The following is a 23,695-nucleotide window of genomic DNA, read 5'->3' on the forward strand; positions in this document are numbered from 1 at the left end:
GCTGAGGTGTCCGACAGCCCACTGGGTCCACAGATCCCCACTGTTTACTCTCTGGCCCTTTCCAGAGAGTCTGCTGACCCTGATGCGGATGGCCTGTAGGGGCCGGATTCACTTTGATTCAGAAACTAAGTCAGCTATTAAAAGAGCACTGAAGCTTCATGCTCATTCATTCAATCGTTCTGCAAATATTTATTGAGGGCCCTTTGTCAAAGCTTGCAGAGACCCTTATTTGAGCAAGTGTTAACTGGTGCTAAAACCCTGGAGTTGGAAGAGATTAATTCTCATCAGACATCTTCCCGAGTCTCAGGCACAATTTCTGCCAGCAGTAATAATAGCTGCCGTCCTATTTTGAGCACTACCTTATGCCAGGAACACTTTATTTGCAATATCTCTTTTAATCCTCACCATCACCCCAGGAATTGTTCCAGGAGGAAACTGAGGTTTAAGAGATTAGCCACACCCGAGGGCACACAGGGTGCTACTCAGTGGCAGAGGCAGGACTCAGCCCAGCCAGCCTGCGGGGCTAGTGCTGTGTAAACAGAACGCTCACCCCGCACCGGAGGGGCCGGGGGTTCTGGAGGAGAGGCTGGGGGGTGGAGGAGGCTCTGAGTGGTTCCTGGACGACTATGCCTTTTCCACCTCCAGAACTCTGGAAGCAACAGGCCAGGATGCAGAGGCCAGCAGCCAGAGGCCCATGTGATATGCTATTATCTTTTCAAAAGAGCATCACATGGTGCTTTCAGAGCATCACATGGTGCTTTCTGGTGTCCAGCGTGTGTCCCCACGTCTTGAGGTACAAGCCCAGTGAAACTGTTTGCCATCTCTCCTTCCTCCTTTCCTGGTGTCCCTGCTCTGCCAGCCACCTGGTTGGGAGAGTCTGGGTTCTCTGTTCACTTGGTAGGAAGGTGTCCCCCGCTTCCTCCCCTGGCCTGGGGCACTGGGGCCCGGCTTCTCCATTGCCTGTGTGGCCAGCTGGTGGGCCTGAGGGGGATGGAGGTGCAGATGCCCTCTGGGGGCCAGAAGGTACACGTGCTGCTCTTCTTCCTGGTCAGACAGGCTGAGAGACACCCCAAGAAAAGCACCAGCAGGAGCTCCTCTGGCCAGGCTGTTGACACGGATCCTGCTGCCCCTGGCCACTTGGGCCTTCCTGGGTGAACAGCCGCCCTGACCCTAACCCTTACTCTATATGTGTGTGTGCTCAGTCGTGTCTGACTCTTTGTGACCTCATGGAGTACAGCCCACCAGGCTCCTCTGTCCATGGGATTTCTCAGGAAAGAATACTGGAGCCGGTTTCCATTTCCTACTCCAGGGGATCTTCCCAATGCTGGGATTGACCCATGTCTCTTGCACTGGCAAGCAGATTCTTCACCACTAGAGTCACCTGGGATGCCCACCCCTGCCCCTAACCCTTCCCGGTCGTCACCAGGACCTCCCCTCCACATACTGACTCAGCACAGAGGGACTGAGGCTCAGCCTGGGCCTGAAGGTGGTTGCTGCTACTGGCCCAGTCAGAGCAGGTCCAACTGGTCACAGGCCTATTCTGCTCCACACAATGACTCCAATATATATATCGTTGATAAGAACCAAAAAAGAGGAGCCAGATCCAATGAGAGAAGCTCCCTGTGGGTGTCCAGAGGACATCCAACTCTGAGCTATTTTTTTTGGAAGGAAACAAGTCATTGGAGAGTTTTCTGTTCCCTAAAGCATCCCCAGGAACCTTTTAACCAGCTTGATAATCTATCTCTCCTAAGCCCTCAGCGGCTGCAAAGTTGATTCATAAAGCTTGTTTTCCTTTTTGGGTTTTTCAAAAAGAATGCAATGTAAACCAGCTTGCGAAGCCCTGAAGGTAAAATCTGACCAGTGGGGCGCCTGCTGGACCATGGCCCACGCCGGCTGTCCCAAGGTCACGGTGACACGGCCTGGCTGGGGAGCTGGCTCTGTCCTGCGTTCCGGGGTGTTCTGAGGACTCACCAGGACCCAGGTTTCCGAATGGCCGCCACACAGGGGGCTCTGTGCCAGGAGAAGGATGCTGAAGCCGTCCTGTTTCTCTCACATGGAACTCTGCCCCTGGGGAGGAAGGACCTTTACAGAGGTCAGCGACGTCATCTCAAAGGCTGCTTTCTCTGGGAAAGGCACTGGTTCGGGTGGGCGGGGGTGTTGGACTGAACACACGTGAAGGATAACCTTTGGCCCACTGGCCTGAGAGAGGCTTCATAACCGAGGACGAAATCGGACTATAACTTTCATCTGTTTTTAGGCGAGGGATACCGTCTTTTCAAGGTCAAAACGGCGCTGCAGCCTTAGCCACGTTCCTGAAACAACCCCTGAGCGGGGATCTGTTTTTGCCTGCTAGGTGTTCTGCAGCCCAGCGGAGTTCAAGGTTGTGAGCCAACCAGATGGGCCCGTGCAGGGTGTGTGTCACGGGAGAGGGTGGCTGACACGGGCCGGGCTCTGCCCTGGGAAGGCTGGCTGTGTGGTTCTAGTCCAGGTGCGCACCCACAGGGCTCCAGGGGGGTGGGGAGGCGGGCTTTTTCTGCATTCTCTCTGGCAGCTGCTACCGGGGTTAAGCTTGGCTGATGATGCTCTTCATAACGGCCGCACACAACTGCTCGGGGGGGTTTACTGATAAGAAGCCACAAGCCAGGGCTCTCAGCAGCACCGAGAGCCCAACACCTCCTGCCCCAGTCTAACAGCTGACTGGGATGATCTGTATCTGGCCATGTTAGGCTAAGGGTCCAGGTGCCACTCGAGACGATGGAAATCAGGCCACATGTGTCACAAGGAAGGACAACTGCTGGCTGAGGCCCTCTCTGCCCCCGGGGACCATGCCACCTCCTCATCCTGGCAACCCTGCTCCAGGAAGCACTGCCATGGATCAAGCATGGGGATGGCAGTCGGGGTTTCCAGCCACCACGTCCATCCAACCCCCAGTGTTTTTCTTGCTTCCACCCACTTTTCTATTTCAGACAGAGTGGAATGTCCAACTCTGTGAAATCTGTTGCTTAACAGAAATATGCTTTTAATGTCTAAACATTCTGAAGATTAGAACAGGGGTAGGGAAATGCCAGAATAGCGGTACCTCTGGAGGGGAGAAAAACCACACATACACACACAAAGTCCTTTGTGCTTCAGAAACTCTGCTCGGCTTCACTGATCCTAGGATCTTGTCCAGAATCTTGGGAAATGGTTAAGCCAAGAATTTCAGTCGTGAATATTTCTGCTGTGATTTCGTCTGGAAGTTCTTCTTCTAAGCAAATTTCAGAACCTAACAAACAAGAGAAGAAAGCAAATGCCTTCATAATGATTAGGTTTCTAAGTCAGAAGCATTTTCCAAAAAATATAAGGAACTGACACAAAAGAGAAGTGAGAGGCGCTCTGTGCCGGGATTTGGCTCTGGCTCCTTGAGAAGTCCTGGGGTGGAAATCGGTCAAAATCCCTCCTTTATGGTTTGGGTTTGGAGCACTCTTACCCAAATCTCTGCACACGTTATTGGAAAACCTCAAGTATATGGCATCATTGATTTTACTGTTTTGAGACACTTAGGAACACTGTATCCATGTATTGTGCATATGTGTGTGTGTGTGTGAAAATTACATTCTGAGATACCAAGTACACAAGGAATGGGGTGGGGGAGCTTGCAGGTTGGAAATGACAGATCAGATTCTGGAGTCTAGAATTGTCTGATTAGGAACCCTGTTCAATTTGAAACTGGGAACAGACAACAGAAGGAGAGGAAGAAGGAAGCCCGGTGAGGGGTCTTTGCTCCTGACTTCTTGGTGGGGCAGTGGGGTATTCCTCGGGGTTTGTTCATAGACATGTTCCAGCACACTCAGGCCAATGGACTAAAAGAAGGAGGTGGGAAATCCTCATATAGGGAAGAAGAAGAGGATGATCTTTTTTTGGCCACACTGTACTGCATGTGGGATCTTAGTTCCCCGACCAGGGATTGAACCTGTGAGCCCTGCAGTGGAAGTGCCAAGTCCTAACCACTGGTCCACTAGGGAAGTCCCCAGGAGGATCTCTAAAGACGTTCAAGTTCTGGCAACTTGGGTTGGGGCTCCTGCCTGCCCCTGAGTCACTGACCCTCTTGTCCTTCAAGCCTCTCCTGACTATACCTCCCCTGAAACGACTTCCAAACCGTACTCTCAATTAGTGGCCAGTGTTTGCCTACCCTAGCTGGAAAGATGAGGACTGGGTCGGGGGAATAAAGGGAAAAACAAGGCCAGAAGACACAGGGGATGTCAGAGCCCGGGAACAAAGCCTTTTATCTCTTCAACGTGACCACCGCTCCCTGGTCCTTTCATAACTTATTCATGTTGGGTTCCCCACAGACCTGCTTTGTCGTGTGCGCAGCATGAAGGAGAGTGGCTGGCACCAGTCAGGAGACATAAATGCACTCAAGTCAACAACAAATTAGCGTGCCCTGGTTACGTGCCCAGACAGAGCCCACTCGCTAGTAGTACCTTTGACAGAGGAGGCTGCAGGCTCGGATTTCCAGCCCTCGGGATTCAGTCCAAACAGTGTGGCAAAGCAGTCCGTCATCTCCTCTTCCGTCATGTGCTCACCTGGGCATCGAAAAGGGAAAAGGAGGCGGTTCGGCTTGTGGGACTGAGCTTCACATCAGAGCTTAGCATCATCTTTCTAAAGTCTTCAAGAGAATTATTCCATGGGTTTCTTTTTCTTAAGATGCAAAAGCCACCTAGGAAGTCCCGTGTTACCGTCACATAGACTTCCCTATATGGTGCTAAAAGTGGGGCTTCAACCTGGGGGACTGTGTTGGGGCTTGTGCAGATGGGGAACAGCTTTCTGATAAAGACTTCACTTGGCTTCATTTCAGTTTCCCTCATGTTAGAAACACCAGTTTCGCTGAGATGAAATGATCACCCAGAGAAAAAGGAAAAAAAAATTTTTGTTTTTTTTGTCTTTTGGCTGTGCCACACAGCATGTGGCATCTTATTTCTCTGACCAGGAATTGAACTCGTGCCCCTCACATTGGAAGTTTGAAGTCTCAGCCACTGGACTGCCCGGGAAGTCCCTAAAAATGATTTTTTTTTTTTTTTTACTTTGGTGTGGTTTTATCTCACAAATGTAACCCAATCTCATGGTACCTCATCGTGAGGTCAATGGCTGGCACTTGTATTCCTGCTTTATGAGTGCTGTGCTAAATTGCTTCAGTTGTGTCCCACTCTTTGCAAACCCATGACTATAGCCTGCCAGGCTCCTCTGTCTATGAGATTCTCCAGGCAAGAATACTGGAGTCAGCTGCCTTTCCCTTTTCCAGGGGATCTTCCCAACCCAGGGACTGAACCCATGTCTCTTATGTCTTCTGCACTGGCAGGCAGGTTCTTTACCACTAGCGCCACCTGAGAAACCCAAGGTAAGAGGAAGGCATCCAGGGCCCTGAATTTCGCAGTCCCAGGAAGTTGGAACACATACTCCATCCTTCAGGTCCCCGCCATCCTTCCCTTTATCCCTTGTTCACCAGCCATGTGGGTCAGTAAGCAGCATCCTCAGGGCTGAAACTCTGTGAAATCAAAGATGCGGGTGTCTGGGGGCTGCCTTCCCAGCTCAGTTCTCTCCAGGGGGATGGGCCCAAGGGTGTTACAAGATCTACCTATTTGTGTATTTACCTTTAGTGTGAAGCAGATTCAGAAAATCCTCTCTTTGAATAGCCTTCTCTCCCTTTGAATTGGTGAAACCAAGAATGTCAAAGCTCTGCTGGATGCCGCTCATGGTGTTACCGAAGGGTGGCCTATGATTGAGGTAGACTTTGAAGAAATCTGGTAAGTTGATTTTGTCGGTGAGCTTTCCAGTGTCCACATACTCACTAAATCTGATTTCATTAAACATATCTTCAATCTAGAAAAGAGGTTTGGTGGTGGGGTGGCGGGGGGAAAGACCATGGTAAGCAGATAGATTTCTAAGAATTGGAGCATAACAGACAAATGTTCGTAGTTAGCTTAGAACATGTCTGCTATGGGTTGACTGTAGCCTCCCGCCACCCCAACCAAGAAAGACAGGTTGAAGTCCTAACTCCTCATCTCTCAGAATGTGACTTTATTTAAAAACAGGGTCATGGCAGATGTAACTAGTATGACGAAGTCAATACTGGAATAAAGTGGGCCTTTAATCCAATATGACCGGTGTCCTTGTAATAGCAGTGGGGCAGGTGCAAGCTGGTAGTGGGCCTGCTCAGCCATTGATCGGTGCCACAGTGGGCCCCTCCCCAAGCAAGCGACCATTAGTGAGCAACTGTCAACGAGACACCATTAGTGGCCCTGCTCAGCGATTGGTTGGTGCTACAGTGGCCCCGCCCCCTCTTGTGTATAAAAGGAGCTCGAATTGGGACTGAGCGGAGATGATTTTTTGAGATGCTAGTCTGCCATCTTCTTGGTCTGCTAGCTTTCCTATTAAAATCGTTATTCCATGTTCCAACAACTCATCTCCTAATGTATTGGCCTGTCGTGTGGCAAGCAGAATAAGCTTGGCTCAGTCACATTCTCATTAAAAGAGGAGAAAGACACTCAGGGCCAAGATGGACAATATGATGGTGGAGGCAGAGGTTGGAGTGATACAGCTTAAGCCAAGGAAAGACAAGGACTGCTGGTAACCACAGAAACTAGAAGAGGCAGGGACGGTTTATCCCCTATGTGTTTCACAGAGAGCCTGACCCTGCTGACACCCTGATTTTGGATTTCCATGAGAGAATAAATTTCCATTGTGTGAAGCCACCCAGTTTTTGGTACTTTTTACAGCAGCTCTGATCCACTGTCCAACTGGCCAATACTATTAGCACTGGCATGAACAGTGTTTCATTTTATCACTTTTCACCTAAGTATCAAAGGTCTGTATAGTCAAAGCTATGGTTTTTCTAGTAGTCATGTGCCGATGTGAGAGCTGGACAGTAAAAAAAGGCTGAGCACCAAAGAATTGATGCCTTCGAACTGAGGTATTGGAGAAGACTCTTGAGAGTCCCTTGGACTGCAAGGAGACCAAACCAGTCAATCCTAAAGGAAATCAACCCTGAATATTCACTGGAAGGACTGATGCTGAAGCTGAAGCTTCAATACTTTGTCCACTTGATATGAAGAACCGACTCATTGGAAAAGACCCTGATTCTGGGAAAGACTGAAGGCAGGAGGAGAAGGGGATGGCCGTGGACGAGATGATTAGATGGCATCACCGACTGGCCCCAGGAAATGGTAAAGAACAGAGAAACATGGTGTGTTGCAGTCCTTGGGGCTGCAAAGAGTCAGACACGACTGAGCGACTGAACAAGTCTTGCACTGTATTTGCTATGTCCCTGCTTTGTGAAGAAGCTGTTTTATGCCATGTGCTCAGTCGTGTCCCACTCTTTGTGACCCCATGGACTGTAGCCTGCCAGGTTCCTCTGTCCATGGAATTTTCAAGCAAGGATACTGGAGTGGGTTGCCATTTCCTCTTCAAGGGGATCTTCCCGACCCAGGGATCAAACCCATGTCTCATATGTGTCTCCTGCATTGCGGGTGGATTCTTTACCTACTGAGCCATCAGGGAAGCTCACAGAATCCTGAAGAATTTAGAAATTAGTTTATAAAAATAAGCAAATAATTCAGTGTGAAACTCAAATACAGGACCTATCACTATGGTAAGTTTCTTATGACAACTGCATTGTAGTTCTTTTTTCCTTTCTTTCTTTTCCATGTTTATCCTGCAATGTTTTATACACACAAAGATATTTTGTAACATACACACGACTTATGTGATATATTTTTTAAAATGAAGACCTAGGAAGCCATCATTCATTGAAAATATCAACACAGTTGACAAATATTAAGGGAGACTAACCATGAAAAAAAAGACCCAAATTTTTAAAATCATGAATGAAAGAGGGAAGGCAAGTATTGACACCAATCTTACAGAAATTAAAAGGAGTATGAGCAACTGTGTGCCAATAAATTAGATAACTTAGGGAAAATGAACAAATTCCTAGGAAGATACAAATGACCAAAACTGACTCAAGAACAAATGGAAAATCTGAACAGACCTATAACAAGTAAATAGATGGAATTAGTAACTTTACAACTTCCGTGAAGAAAAGCCAAGGACCAAATGACTTCATTGGTGAATATGTCTTCCTCCAAATTGAGGGGTTTTGAATTTTATAGAGAAAGACAAGGAGAGAGAGAGAGAATAAGAACCATAGAAAAGTGGGAAATAATGTTTTCCCCCAGAACATAACTCTAACTTGGTCTGTAGGAATGAATTTGGAAGATAATCTGTATTTGTACACAATATTTACTGGTAGATAACCAATTTCTTCCTGTCCACTAAATAATGTAGAGCAAAAACTGAAAGAAGCACCAGTTTGAAGCAGTGTCAAATATCAGCCAGTCTGGAGCATCCCAGCGTCTTGGTCTTGTCCCAAGTATCAGGAAGAAAATACAAACCTCTTACAGTCCAACCGTCTGATCATAATTACTGTGAAAGATCTGGGGCACTTTCTTTTCACTTTTTCCCATGCATACAAAATACATGTGTCTTTTTTTGCAAATCTGGTTTGTGTATATATTCTTTTTGTATCCTGCTTTTTACACTGTATCTTAGTAATCACCTAATATTTTCAAAGAAGCTACATATTCTCAATGTAACACTCCCAGGAATGGTCTTTAGACATAACATCATTGGTTATGGATACAAATGAACCTTAATCATTACTATGTCACAGCTCTAACTGGTAACATTTTCATGTATAGCATTTATTGAGTTATATTATGTGTAACTGATGTTGCTGCTACTGCTGCTGCTAAGTTGCTTCAGTCGTGTTCGACCCTGTGCGACCCCATAGACGGCAGCCCACCAGGCTCCCCCGTCCCTGGAATTCTCCAGGCAAGAATACTGGAGTGGGTTGCCATTTCCTTCTCCAATGCATGAAAGTGAAAAGTGAAAGTGAAAGTGAAGTCGTGTCCGACTCTTAGCGACCCCATGGACTGCAGCCCACCAGGCTCCTCCGTCTATGGGATTTTCCAGGTAAGAATACTGGAGTGGGGTGCCATTGCCTTCTCCAGTAACTGATGTTAAACTATGTATAATTTTCTGTATAAGTAAAACTATATGGTAGCATATTATTTACAGATTGTACTATACAGATTTTTTTTTTTTTTACTATTATTTATTTGGCTGCCTTGGGTGTTAGTTGCAGCATGCGGGATCTGAGCTTTCATTTCAGTGTGTGGGGTTCTCTCTAGCTATGCCCCAGAGTCTGCAGAGTGAGCACGGGCCTTAGTACCTTAGGCACGCGGGCCTCTAGTCATGGCACACGGGCTCCAGAGTGGGCATGGGCCTCAGTACCTTAGGCATGCGGGCCTCTAGTTGTGGCACACGGGCTCCAGAGCATGCAGGCTCAGTAGTCGCAGAGCACAGGCTTACTGGCCTCACAGGCCATTGGATCTTAGTTCCCTGACCAGGGATCGATAAGGAGTCCCCTTCATGGCAAGGTGACTTTTTAACCACTGGACCACCAGGGAATTCCCTGCACCATATGATTTTAATAGTATGAGTATATGCATGTGCTACCGCTTACTATGAGCCAGAGGAGACTGGGGCTAAAACTACAATCTTTGATGACAGACCTCTATTCGAACCCTGGCTCTGCCATTTTCCATGTGACTTTGGGTGAGTAATGTGATGTTCCTTATCTTCAGTTTCCCTTTTTGAAAAGGCAGGTAATATGGTGAACGATTTGCAATAGAGCTGATCTGCAGCTTACTGTGACAGTGTATCTAAGCATGGACATAATGATTAAAACACAGTCAACAACTCAACAGCCATTAAGAGTTCTTGTGATTATGATACTTTCTACGCCCTTGCTGATTACAATGCACGCAATTATATCATTTATAAATATAGAAACTATAATGTAAATGATATGTGTACATTCTAAACACAACATACGATTTAAATTCAATTCAGAAATAGGACAGTAACTCAAAGATGACAGAAAGAAATCCCAAAGTGCCTGGAGTTATTCATACCCAGAGCATTCCAAAGATCTCAGGGAACATGCTTGGCACAAATCACTCTGTAGGTGATTCACCTCTGACTCTCTTTCCTTAAATGACTGATCAAAACTCACTGCCCAACAAGCAGAGAGCTGGCAGCTTTGGCATCACGACTTTCTTTCCCAAGCCTAGTTTGCAAGTGTTGGTTGAAGAGGCAGGTTCTGCTACGTGTCTGAACAAGGTTCACGCTTGGGAGAGGAACCCTGGAGCTAGAATGAAACACCACAGCCTTCCAAGGGCCCCTGTGGGCGGGCAGAGGCGGGGAGGAGCGGGAGCCCCCAAGGCCACCCAAAATGCTCTGGCTGGCTTCAACCCGGTCTTTTATTGGCATTCTCATGCTGGCCCGTCATCTGCTAAGGCAGGGAGCTTTAAACATTCTGAGGCCCAGGCCCCATTCCCAGAGATCCTGATTTAATTGGTCAGGGGTGGAGTATGAGCAGTCATAGCTTAACAAAGCTCCCCAGGGGATATGAATGTGTGGCTAAGGTTGAGAAGTTATGGCTTTAGGGCAGGGGAACTCAAACTATATCAGGTATAAAGATGACTAGGAGGCCCTGTTAAAACACGGACTGTTGGTCACATCCCCAGGGTTTCTGATTCTGCAGGTCTGGGATGGGGGCCGAGAATCTGCTTTGCTTACAAATCCCCCTGTGAGGACTGTGCTGCTGGTGTTGGGGGCCACAGCTTTGAGAATCGGTTCTTACACCGCGGTGCTTGATGGAGGTGATACTTGTGCCGAAAAGAAGCAGCACCAGCTCTTGTGATTTTCACTGAGGGTAATGATGGGTGGCAGCTGTGATGCATGGTCTAATTCTTCAGGCCTACATCTGTCTCCTCCATTAAGCTGTAGCAATGGCATTCATCTCTATTTCCACTGCAGCTTCCTCATTCAGAAGGCCCAGAGAAATGTTTACTGAATGAATGAATTCACTGTGGGCACAATGTAAAAAGTTCTGTTAAAACTTACAAAAGGCCTGGGACTTCCCTGGTGGTCCAGTGGTTAAGACTCCGAGCTTCACTGCAGGGGATGCAAGGTTCAATCCCTGGTCAGGGAACTAAGATTCCACATGCCGCGTGGCGTGACCAAAAAAATAAACATAAAAATAAAAAAACCTCACAAAAGGTGTATTTCGAATAACTGCTTACTGCCCTAGTTAATTTAGTTCAATTTACTAGAAGTTACTGAGCATTTGGATTGGCATTGGCAAATGGAAGACTAGTCGTTTAATTATTACTAGGCGGCCCTGCATTCTAGTATACACTTAGCCAATCAGTCAGCAAAGATTAAGCACCTACAAAGTGCCAGGCACTGGTCTGGGTCCTGTGAAGAAACACTTAGGAGACCACACACACACACACACACACACACACACACACTCACTCCTGCTACAGTGAACTAACAGGAAGGCTCCATCACTGGCTGCTTAGCCTTGTGCCTACACCTGGGGGCTTTTCAAAACTATCCAGGCCCAGGCGCCACCCCAAAGTTCAACAGATTGGAGGCTGAGCCCAGGTATCAGTACTTTTTAAGTGCCCCCAAGTGATTTTAACACGGTTGGACTCCGTGGCTCTAAAAGATTTCAGTGCCTGAATGCAGGAGGTTGACATCCAGGGCTGGAGGAGTGTTCAGTAAGGGGGACTTAGGAAGACTGCCTCAGAAGAGGTGGGCCACTGAGGATCCAGGCAGTGGGAGGGGAGGGGAAGGCACTCTAGGCTGGGAAACAAGTGTGAGGAGGGGGGAAGCAAGGGAAGGGTGCCCACGAAACCCTTCCAAAGCACCCTCTGTGTGTCTCCCATTGCTGCTGTAACAAACGATTACACCCATAGCGGCTTGAAGCACACAGACTGACCTCACAGTTCTCAAGGCCACAAGTCTGGAATGGGTGTGAAGGGCCAGAACCAAGGTGTTGTTGGTAGGGCAGCATCCCTTCTTCCTTCTTTCCTTTTCCAGCTTCTGGAGACAACCAGCATTTTTTGGCTTATGGCCCCCTCCCACCTTCAAAGCCTGCAAGCCCATCACCCTTTTGAACCTCTTCTTCTGTCATCATGGCTTCTCCTTAAACTCTGGCCCTCCTGCTTCCCTCTTATTTATTTGGCTGCTCTGGGCCTTAGTTATGTCATGCAAGATCTAGTTCCCCCACCAGGGATCAAACCCTGGCCCCCCGCATTGGGTGTGTGGAGTCTTAGCCACTGGACCCCCAGAAAAGTCCCGGGCCTCCCTCTTATAAAGACCCTTGTAGTTACACTGGGCCCACTGGGTGATCCAGGATAATCTCCTCATCTCCAGACCCTTGATATAATCATACAAGTGAAATCCCTTTTGCTAGGTAAGGTAGCATGTTCACAGGGAGTTACCCCCCTATATTCTATGCCTCCCCATTCTAGGCAACACTCTGGGAATGCTGAACCCCAGGATCCCCTCCCTAGATAACCCAGGCCCATTCCTAGGGCCTGTGGGGGTCTTGTCCTGAAGTCACCCACCTGAGAGGAACCTAAAGTGGTGATGGTTGCGTGACTCTGTGAACATACTAAAAGCCATTGACTTGCATACTTTAAAAGGTCGAATTATGTGATCTGTGATATAGCTCAATAAAGTTGTTTAAAAGGAGGAAAAATACAGAGTTCCCTGGTGGTCTAGCGGTTAGGAGTCTGTGTTTCCACTGCATGGTCACAGGAGATCACGCAAGCCACGTGGCATGGCGAAAAATAGTAATAATGATAAAAGGAGGGACCTCCCTGGTGGTCCAGTAAGAATCCACCTTCCAATGTAGGGAATGTGGGTTCGATCCCTGCACTGATGTGGGTTGGGGAACTAAGATCCCACATGCCTTGGGATAACTAAGCCTGTGCCGCAACTACTGAGTACACGGGCCACAACAAAGACCTGATGCAACCAAATAAAAAAATAAACATTTTTTTAAAAAGAAAAATAAAAGGAAGAAAACTAATACAGAGGTGAAGCAACGGCAAAGACAAGTAACAAGGCAAATAATATCAGTATTTTTGAAAATACATTTTTCACTATGACTATGATCTATTCTTTAATCATCATTAAACCAGTCAAGATGACAACATGCTTGTAAAAAAAATTCAAACACTGGAGATGCAAAGGATGGAAGTAAAGTGCCCTATCATTCCTCATCCCGCAGCAATAACCAGTGTTCCATGTCCTGACTTACAGGATTTCTTCCTCGTTTGCAGTAAGAGGCACATGTCAAAACAGAATGTGGGGTCCGAGGCCAGCCTGCTGGGGTGCAGATCCCGGCCCTGCCCTCAGTAGCTCAGTGGCTGTGCGGGCTTCCTCCTCCCCCGAGGCCTTACTTTCCCTGGTGGTGAATGGAGATGATGAAAGCATTCCTTGCTGTGAGGACTGGACGCCAGGGAGGCTGGCGTGGCGCTTGGCGCCCAGCGAGCGCTCAAGCGAGAAGAGCTGGTCGGCTGCTGCCACTGTCGGTGTTATGACACTATGACCAGCTGTGCTCTCTTTCAGTAGCCGCTCCGCACTTCAGGATTTCTTTCTTTAGATGCTGTGAGTGCGGCAGGCAGAAGTCCTGTCCTGATCTCTGTGGGCAGGCACAGCGCTCCCTGGTGTGGGGTTCTCAGTGGACCAGGAAGGCCTCCCCACAACACTGGTTATTGCTGCGGGATGAGGAATGATAGTGCATCGTTCCTCTCGCCTTCAGGATGGAAACGCCTCCTGGTATTTATGTCTCAGAGCAAATCCAGCACACCAGGGACCTCTCTTCAAAGGGCGCGTTTCCAAACTCCCCTGGGGTCTTCGTCAGAGCAGAAACTACCCATGACCCCTCGCTCGGATTTCTCCTCCCTGTAGAGGGGCCGCTGTACCACTTGGCTCTGCTCCCTCCACCCCAGCTGGGACCACGGTTTAGCCACAAAGATCAGCGCACAAGGCTTTGGGAGGATTTGTTCGTTTATCTTTCTGGGTTTTGTTCTGAATACAAAAGCAATACAAGCTACTGCCTGTAGTTAAGAAAAATTAAATTCTTCAGGAATGTATGTAAGATGCTCCCCTCTCCCTGGCAATTTACAACCAAACCATCTATTAAGGAGGATGGATGCAACTAAATGGGAAGTTTTGTCGTTTGTAGACCCTGGATATGGGCTTATGCTGCAGATTCGGAAATACAAGCTAAAAGCTGAGTTGGCGTGGCCAGTAGAGGGAGAGGAGGGGTGCTGCTGGGGGAGGGAAGAGGGGGAGCTAGGAAGCCCCCTGGGGTGGTCATCAGGACTGGGAAGGAGGTCTAATTAGCAGAGGTTTTGGAAGGGGGCATGGTTTGTTTTTTACTTTTTGGCCGCTCCACTCAGCATGTGGGATCTTAGTTCCCTGACCAAGGATTGAACCCTTGCACCACTCCCCACCCCCGGAATTGGAAGCACAGAGTCTTAACCACTGGAGTGCCAGGGAAGTACTAATAAGCAGTTTTAGGGAAACTGCTGTGAAATGTGGTTACGCTTGAAACTTTCTGGTGATTCCCAGTTTTTCAGGAAAGTTGTCTTGCATGGATTGGGCTTTCTGCTTTTGTGGAAACGGAGGAAGGAGCTGAGTGTCGGGTCTGGAATGACCTGGAGTCTGCACACGCACATGGGGGAGGGGCTGCGAGCCCAGGAGAGCAAGAGTCCCCAGGGCAGCCCCAAACTCTGATGGACCAGGGCCAGGTTCCAGCTGGTACTGGAGGCCCCAGCTGACAGGAAGTGATGCACAGAAATTAGGGTTTAGAAGCTCTTATGAGTTCCATGCCTCAGAAGTCAGTATTGCTAAGCGTCTGGAACAAGTTCTTTCAGTTCTTCTAGATCTACGTATTATTGTTAATGAAGGGAGGCCATGCTTTACATACTGTTTTGCAACTTGCCTTTTGTCCTTCAGTAACAAAACCAGCACATTCTTTCTGAGTTGAGAATCACAGGTCGGCTTCCCTGGCGGTCCAGTGGTTAATAATCTGCCTGCCAATGCAGGGGACCAGGGTTCTATCCTTGCTCTGGGAAGATCCCATGCACCACAACTACTGAGCCTGTGCTCTGCAACAAGAGAAGCCACGAAAGGCAGAAGCCTGCTCACCGCAACTAGAGAGCAGCCCCTGCTCACCTCAACGAGAGAAAGCCCGCACGCAGCAATGAAGACCCAGCACAGCCAAAAATAAATAAATTAAAAAAAAAAGAATCATAGGTCAATTTCACTGTTCAGTAACTACTAAATGTAGGTGTGTCTGGCTTGATTTATCCAATCTCCTGTCAACGGACGTTAAGATTGTTTTAATTTTTCATTATTATATAAACTATCCTCGGAGAAGGCAATGGCACCCCACTCTAGTACTCTTGCCTGGAAAATCCCATGGATGGAGGAGCCTGGTGGGCTGCAGTCCTTGGGGTCGCGAAGAGTCGGACATGACTGAGCGACTTCACTTTCACTTTTCACTTTCATGCATTGGAGAAGGAAATGGCAATCCACTCCAGTGTTCTTGCCTGGAGAATCCCAGGGACGGGGGAGCCTGGTGGGCTGCCGTCTATCGGGTCGCACAGAGTCGGACACGACTGAAGCAACTTAGCAGCAGCAGCATAAACTATCCTGCAGTAGTTGTAAGATCTTCCCTGTAGCTCAGACGGTAAAGAATCTGCCTGCGATGCAGGAGACCTGGGTTTGATCCCTGGGTCAGGAAGATCTCCTGGAGAAGGGAATGGCAATCCACTCCAGTATTCTTGCCTGGAGAATCCCATGGATAGAAGAGCCTGACAGGCTACAGTTCGTGGGGCTGCAAAGAGTCGGACACGACTGAGTGACTAACTCATTGCAATAGTTATATGTCACTGTTACCCTTGCCTGAGTTTTTCTGTAAGATACATTCCTCAAAGTAGAATTGCTGGATCCAAAATGAGCATATTTAAAAAGCTAAGCGATTATTTATTTTGTCTCCAAATTCTCCTGCTGCTAAGTCACTTCAGTCGTGTCTGACCCTGTGCAACCCCATAGACAGCAGCCCACCAGGCTCCTCCGTCCCCGGGATTCTCCAGGCAAGAGTACTGGAGTGGGTTGCCATTGCCTTCTCCAAACTCTCCTAAACAAGGCTAAAGTTGCAGAATATACCAAATACTTATTAATTACTCTGAGATCAAATCATGAAGTCAGGGATTCTATCTTCCTCATTGTCTTTGCAGTCAAACATGACTGGTGAGCATCATTCAATTATTCATTTATTAATTCAACCAAGATTTGCTGAGCATCCACCATGTGAGCTCTTGTTGGGCCCATGCCTCTCTGCCAGGATTGGCCTTAATTGGCCTAAGAGGTCGCACTGCTGTGAATTCACTGTGAAAACATCAAGAATGTATAACACTCGGAAAGCTAAATAGGAACATAGCCACAAGGGACCAGGGAACACACGTGGCATGAAGCGTAGGCCAAGCCCAACAAGATAGTCCAAAGACCCGGAAGAGGAAAGAATACACCTATAAAGATGGAAGACAAAACTTTCTCATGGGACTTCCCTGGTAGTCCTCGGGGCAAACTAAGCCTGCACGCCACGACCACTGAGCCCACGTGCCTCAACTAGAGAGAAGCCAATGCAGCCAAAAAAACACTTTCTTGTATGTGAAATCAGCTATACAGACTAGTGAAGGAACCCTAACTTAGGAACCCAAACCTAAGTTTGAGCTCCTTATACAACATCATAAACACTGCAGACCTTTCTTTTGAAAAATGAAGATTTGTAGGAGCAACCCACCCCGACCTCTTTGGCTGTGTTCTGCAGAAGATGGGTGGGGTTAGGGATCCTTTAGGGAGGGTTATATTCTTGTATAATTTGGCTTCAGTTTGCCACACTGACTAGATACAAATTCCCAAGTCAGTTTAAATGACATAAAGAAAAATATAAATAATGTCTAGCCTTGGGGGAGGTCGGGGGTGGTTGGTTTGAATCTCTAAGTCTTTCATGTAACCAAATGCTAAAATACTCTATGAGCTGGGCCTACTTCTTCATAGAACTTCTCGGGGCAGGGGGAGCAGCTGCATCTCAGTAGGAAATGTTTCATGAACCAGGGCAAAGCCTGGGTCTGAAAGTTTCAAAGCCCCCAAAACATTTTTTATTAAAATCGGTATAAATCTGATGAGAACAAGAGATCAAAAAGTTCTCCCCGAGGAGCTTCAGCAATAAACGCGCTCCTCAATGAACACATCTGGATCGGGGGCCTTCAGAGAACGTCTCCAAAGAGTAAACATGTTTTTTAAGTGGATGAAAAACCCTGGAATCCAGGGGATTTATGAAGACACTGGGGCACCGGAACCCCTTTTGTGGCAGCTGGGGTGGGGGACTCATGCAAGAGCCAGTGATAACCCGGCAGTGACCATTTTCATTATTTTTGTTTCTATGTGGGTAAATAATATTCAGTATCACTTTAAAACATTTGTGGCAGGCTAACCTTTTTTTCCTGGTATTTTTTTTGTGGGGGGGAACACCAGGAAGCTTGTGGGAACTTAGTTCCTTGACCACGGATAGAAGCCTGGGCTGTCATCAGCGAAAGTGCGGAGTACTAACATAACTGGGCCACCCGGGAATTCCCTCTGGGTACTTATTACTCATCAGCAAGAACTTCAATAGGTGATTAAGTTTTATTATTTTTGCCCAAAGATACGACAATGGAGTGAGCCTTCAGTGATTACACCTCTTACTTCCAGAGAAAGCAGAAAAACCAGTCACTCTGTGCCACCCTCGAGCACTTTGCGTGGCAGGTGGGTGACAGGCACAGAGGTTAAACATCCAGAATTCACTTCTTGACAAAACAGTACTGCAGAGGACACATTTACTTGAGCCCAGGGTTTAAAACCAAGAATCCTGAGTGACAAGGACTTCCTTGGTGGTCCAGTAGTTAAAAGAGTCCACCTGCCAACGCAGAGGACATGGGTTTGATCCCTGATCTAGGAGGATCCCACGTGCCGTGGAGCAACTGAGCCCATGCATGTCACAAGTACTGCACCAGTGCTGTAGAACCTGAGAGCTGCAAATACTGAGCCTACGTGGAGTAGCTACTGAAGCCCATGTACCATAGGGCCCGTGCTCCTCAATAAGAGAAGCGTATGCACCGCAACTAGAAAAAAGCCTGCACACAGCCACAAAGACCCAGCACAGTCAAAACTAAGTTAATAAATTTAATTTTATATATATATAAAAAGAATCCACCTTGCAGGTTTGATCCCTGGTCAGGGAACTAGATCCCACATGCTGCAACTAAGAGTTCTCATGAAGCACATAAAGATCCCTTATGCCACCACTAAGATCCTATGCAGTCAAATACATAAATAAATGTTTTTAAAAAATAATAATAAGCAAACAGAAGAAGGAGGAGAAAAAAAATTTTTTTTAAAAGGAAAATGCAGACCCTTAGATTCCATGGAGATTCTGAATGGCTAGATCTGGGATGGGGCCAGGGACTCTGATTTCTTAGTAAATGTTCCAGGTGATTCTATTGAACTTGCCAGCTTGAGAAATAGGGTTCTAGGCAATACGCTTTAGGAACACAGCTCTTAAAAAACACTTTCATGTGGGTTGCACAAACTTTCTGGATAGTTTCCATTTCTGGCCACATACTTTTACAAAATGCACACTGGTCAAAAGACTTTAAAGGAGCTTAAAAGAGTCTCAGGTGTTTTTAAGGTGCTCATTCAAGACCCAACTTGGGTTTGCGGGCTCTGAAAGTTCATTTCTCCAGACTCTATGTGGAGAATAAAAGTCATCTTCTAGTCACACTTGGAGAATTAAAAAAAGAGGTGACTCTGGGGAGGCCACTGAGGCCAAGGGAAATGACCAGGGTCATAGCTCACATCACTAAACTATGCTCAGACACCTAAGACGAACATCAAGTCTCAGCTGAGTTTCAGGAGTTATGTGTGATTGAGGGTGAGCCGTAAAAGGCTACATTTCTGGAAAACTATTTGGCAACTGGGCCTTAAAGTTCTGATCTGGTAATTCTGGTAATATTATCTGATCTGGTAATTCTATTTCTAGGACTTTGACCGAGGAAAACAATCAGAGAAGTACAGAAACCGTATGCAGAGATGTTCATCATAGCCATGTCTCTGACAGCCTAAATACTTCACACAACCTCTGTGTCATCAACTAAGGAATGGATCAACTGAATATATGGACTTAAGAAAGCATGTTGTCGATAGCAGACCAAAAAGCTTATGCACAGGAGAAGAGATGACTGACAAAATGAAAAAACAACCTATGGAACAGGAGAGAATATTTCCAAACCACACATCTGATAAGGGTTTGACACCTAAAATACATAAGGAACTCACAACCAATAGCAAAAAACCCAAATAACCCATTTTAAAAATAGGCAGAAGACCCAAGGGGATATCTTTCTAAAGAAGATATTCAAATGATCAACAAGTACATGAAAAGATGCTCACATCATTAACCATTAGGAAAATGCAAATCAGAAGCACAATGAGTTATCACCTTGTATCTGTCAGAACGGCTTTTATCAAAGACAGAGAAAACCAGTGCTCACAAGGATGTGAAGTTAAATGGGAATTCTTGTGCATTGTTGGTGGGAATGCATAAATAAAATATGCGCTGTGTCTGTGTGCATGATGGAACATTACTGGAATATTATCCAGCCATAAAGAAGAGGGAGTTCTTGCCATTTATGACAATGTGGATGGACCTTTAGGGCATTATGCTGAGTGAAATGTCAAACAGAGGAAGACAAACACTGTATGATCTCAAATTGTATGTGAAATCTGAAAAAAAAAAATTAAACTCATACAAACAGAAGACAGATTGGCAGTTGCCAGGGGAAGAAGGTGGAGAGTCGGAGAAATGGGTGAAAAGTGGTTAAAGGATATAAACTCCCAGGTATAAACAAGTCCTGGGGTTAGAAGGTACAACATAAGGACTCCAGTTAACAACACAAAGGACTTCCCTGGTGGTCCAGTGGTTAAGAATCCACCTTCAATGCAGAGGACACGATTTCAACCCTGGTAAGGGAGCCAGATCCCACACGCTGCATCTGAAGACCCCACATGCCACTAAGACCCAGAGAAGCCAAATAAAAACACAGTACTGTATATTTGAAAGCTGCTAAAATAGTAAATTTTAAAGTTCTTACCATACACAAAAAATTGTAACTCTGCAAGGTGATGGATGTGATACGTTAATTAACTAAGTCGTGGTGATCATTTTATAATATATATGTATACAAAATCACTATACTGAATACTTAAATGAACACAATGTTATGTCAATCAGATCTTCATAAAGCCAGGGGTAAAAAAACACATTATCAAGTAATTTTCACCACATGCTCACAAAACAAGAGTTACTGAGAATCCTGCTGTATACATACACGTATACACATACTCTGTAAAATGTTGAGATATGGCTTCCCTGGTGGCTCAGATGGTAAAGAATCCGCCTGCAATACGGGAGACCTGGGTTCAATCCCTGGGTTGAATCACAAGATCCCCTGGAGGAGGGCATGGCCACCTACTCCAGTATTCTTGCCTGGAGAATCCCCATGGACAGAGGAGCCTGGTGGGCTGCAATCCATGGGGTCGAAAAGAGTCAGACACGACTGAGTGACTAAGCATGCATGCATTTGCTGATCTATACCTACATACACCACATAACAACAATTCTTTTTAAAAATTTATATATCTATATCCAAACAGAAAACAATAGATAGAAGTCCACCAAAATGTTAATAATGACTACCTCTGAGTCATTTCTCTTCTTCTTTACAGTTCTATTTTCTAAATCAAAGTTATAAAATTAAGCTATATCCTTTAAAAATCAAGTTTTCAGAGAACTGTTAATGAAATGGGAAATGTGTATGACAATACTAAGCGAAAATATAGGATGAACATATATATCCAATATGGTACTCATTCATTTTTAAACATTATATATACATGCATTATATATAAATCAATCTAGGAAGATACCAATAACTGAAGTCTCCGTGTAGTGGAATTACAAGTAATTATGTTCTTCATTTCACTTGTGTATCTTTTCCAAACTTTCTACAATGAGAATGTGCTAGCATTTTAAGTCAGAAAGAAAAACAGTCAGTTGCTTTTTTTTTTGGTTGTTCCTTGTGGCATGCAGGATCTTAGTTCCCCGGGTGATGGAACTCAAGCCCCCTGCAGTGGCAGTGTGGAGTCTTAACCACTGGACTGCCAGGGATATTCCAATCAGTTGCATTTTAAGCCACAGTTTCCATGAGGACCACTTCCTCTGGTCCTTGTTGGGAGCCCCTTGCATTTGGTGGTGAGCTGTGAGGTGCCAAGGAAGGGCCATGTCTCCCGAGCTCCATCCCCAGCCTGGGATGAGCAGCCACCTCAAGGGCAGCCCATTCACACAGGCCAGGTGAACTGTAGCTACACAGGGAAATGATCACAATAGTGAGCATCCACTGAGATCTTTCTATGCAGCCTACACTGTGCCAAGCGCTGTGCAGGCATCACCTCCCTGAACCCCATGAGGCTGGTCCTCATGCATCGAGGGCCCTTCTGTCTAATTCCGGAAAGGTGGCGCTAGTTGTAAAGAACCTGCCTGCCAGTGCAGGAGTAGGTAAGAGACACAGGCTGGATCCCTGGATCCGTAAGATCCCCTGGGGGAGGGCATGGCAACCCACTCCAGTATTCTTGCCTGGAGAATCCCCATGGACAGAGAAGCCTGGCGGACTACAGTCCATGGGGTTGCAGAGAGTCGGACGCGACTGAAGCGACTTAGCAGGCACGCATGCTCTCACCAACCACATCAAACTCTGGCAAAGAATCCGCCTGACAGGGGTATCTTTACGGTAAGTCTGTTTCTAAGCAGTGCCTCAGCTATGCCCAGAACCTCCTTTCTGACCCATTTATGTAAGAATGGTGTTAGATTTTTACTTTGGCCTATGATGACGGCTCCCTGAGGTCGTTTTTTTATAAATAACACGTCCTGCCTGCGCTTGTTTTCCTTCTACCTACCTCCCCTTCCGATGGGTAAAAGCCAATTGCTCTCATGACAAAAGGAAGCTCCGACAGGCAGATGTGTTCCGACACCTTTCTGGTCTCCATTGTATCGATACCTTGACTACGGAGCTGAGAATAGTAAAAATAGTCTTCCAGCTCCTACGTGGAAATAAAGTGGAAACACAACATGCATTTTTGGCTTTAGTCTGAAGCAGCCATTAAGACTTCAAGGACATTTTCTAGAAAGTACATTTTGAGCTCAGTGGGGAAAAGAGCTTTGGGAAAAATAAAAAAAAGCAAGAAGGTTAACCCCGGGCACATTTGTTTTACAAACTTAACTAGATGTTTCGGGGAAGTGTTTATTCTGAGGACAATTACCCTGTAGAATTTTCCTTCCCTGCCACCAGACACCAGACCATAGAACGGGGTCAGGTCTTCGCCCCCGAGAGAAACCGCTGCCTCCAGGGCACTAGAACAATAAAAGAAACATCGTTATTAGAGAGCACTCAGGCGGGAACGAGGTGGCCCACAAGTCCTGCAGGCTGCAGACCTCTGAAGGGCATTACAGTGCGGATACAACTAGGGTCTCTGTAAATTTGCTAAGCAAATTCCCTCCAAAATGAAGCTGCAAATGGAAAATTCAATTTCAAGTGTGGTACCCGGTGGCTTGGGGCCCCTGTCTTAAAGATGGTGATACTCTCTCGGATGACAGGGCAGGCGCCTGGCAATCTGTCTGCAATCTTTGGGGAAATCTTCTAGAGGAAGAGGAGGGTCCCCATGTGCTGAGCCCACGGACCACCCCCAGCAGAGCGGCCGTGCTGTAACCTTAGATCTGCGTGTGACCAGAGCCAGGGGAATGGGATGTGGCACAGGTGGATGGCCAGCACTAATTGCTTCCATAAAAACTCAGGAGGCCACAAGGGGCCCACATTGGTCAGATAAAAATAGCCCTCTGCTCTCTAACACAGGGTCAGATTTTTCCAAAAATAGGCCCTTTAAGTGGTAAGAAAACCTACTTTTTATGTGAGGCTGACTCTGTCTCATACAAAATGCTAATAATACAAAATCATTTTAATAATCCACTGACTGGATTTCTGCTCATCAGACCACTAACTTCTTTGGAGGATGATTAAGACACACTTTGTAGAGACTATGGTGGGGAAGTGGTTAAGTATACCGAATCTGGAGTGAAAGGGACATGCCTGTGACCCCCTGGCTCTGCCTACAGAGAGCAGGGTGATCATGGGCAAGTGACTTTACTACTCGGGGCCTCAGTAATTACAGGGTCTGCCTCACGAGACAGTTGTGAAAATTAAAGTGAATGCACATAAAGGATTGGACACGAAGCCCTTTGTTTTTCTCCTGTGATGAATCTTTGTTGAGGTGTGGAATTGAATTAGGAAGATAGCATATGAATCCACAGCCTCACCACCTCACTCCATGCCTGGGGCAGTCCCTGAGCCCCTCGGAGCGAGTTTCCAGACCTGTACAACGGGGTTGTCAACAGTCCCTATGTCGCCAGATAGCTGTGAGGATAAATCAGGCGATGCTTGGAAAGCACGGGACCCAGGGCCTGGCCCAGGGTTATTAGTACTGTTGACCTGGGTCAACCTCCACCGTTCCTGCAGGAGTCAGCCACCAAACAGTCCTCAGTCCTCAGTCCGGACCCCGCACAAGCCCCACC

General features: G+C 46.8%; 1 protein-coding gene across 9 annotated transcripts in view; it reads right to left on the minus strand.

Moving 5' to 3' along the window:
* Positions 1-2,994: 2,994 nt before the first annotated feature.
* Positions 2,995-23,695, minus strand: part of CFAP251 (cilia and flagella associated protein 251) — a 74,060-nt gene continuing 53,359 nt past the window's right edge. For all 9 annotated transcript variants that reach the window (XR_015144466.1, XR_015144467.1, XR_015144465.1 and 6 more), the window contains 5 exons: positions 22,390-22,480; positions 22,027-22,170; positions 5,631-5,859; positions 4,464-4,565; positions 2,995-3,265 (listed from right to left, as the gene is read on the minus strand). Coding sequence is in view for 6 of the 9 variants with exons in the window: in XM_086347589.1 (XP_086203715.1) it covers positions 3,129-3,265; positions 4,464-4,565; positions 5,631-5,859; positions 22,027-22,170; positions 22,390-22,480 (703 nt within the window). In the remaining 3 variants the exon portion in view is untranslated. The remainder of the gene's footprint in view (positions 3,266-4,463; positions 4,566-5,630; positions 5,860-22,026; positions 22,171-22,389; positions 22,481-23,695) is intronic.

This window comes from Bos grunniens, chromosome 17 (assembly GCF_055505025.1).
Source record: "Bos grunniens cultivar Pamir isolate PY7600 chromosome 17, Bosgru_T2T1.0, whole genome shotgun sequence".
In the NCBI taxonomy this organism is placed as follows: Eukaryota; Metazoa; Chordata; class Mammalia; order Artiodactyla; family Bovidae; genus Bos; species Bos grunniens.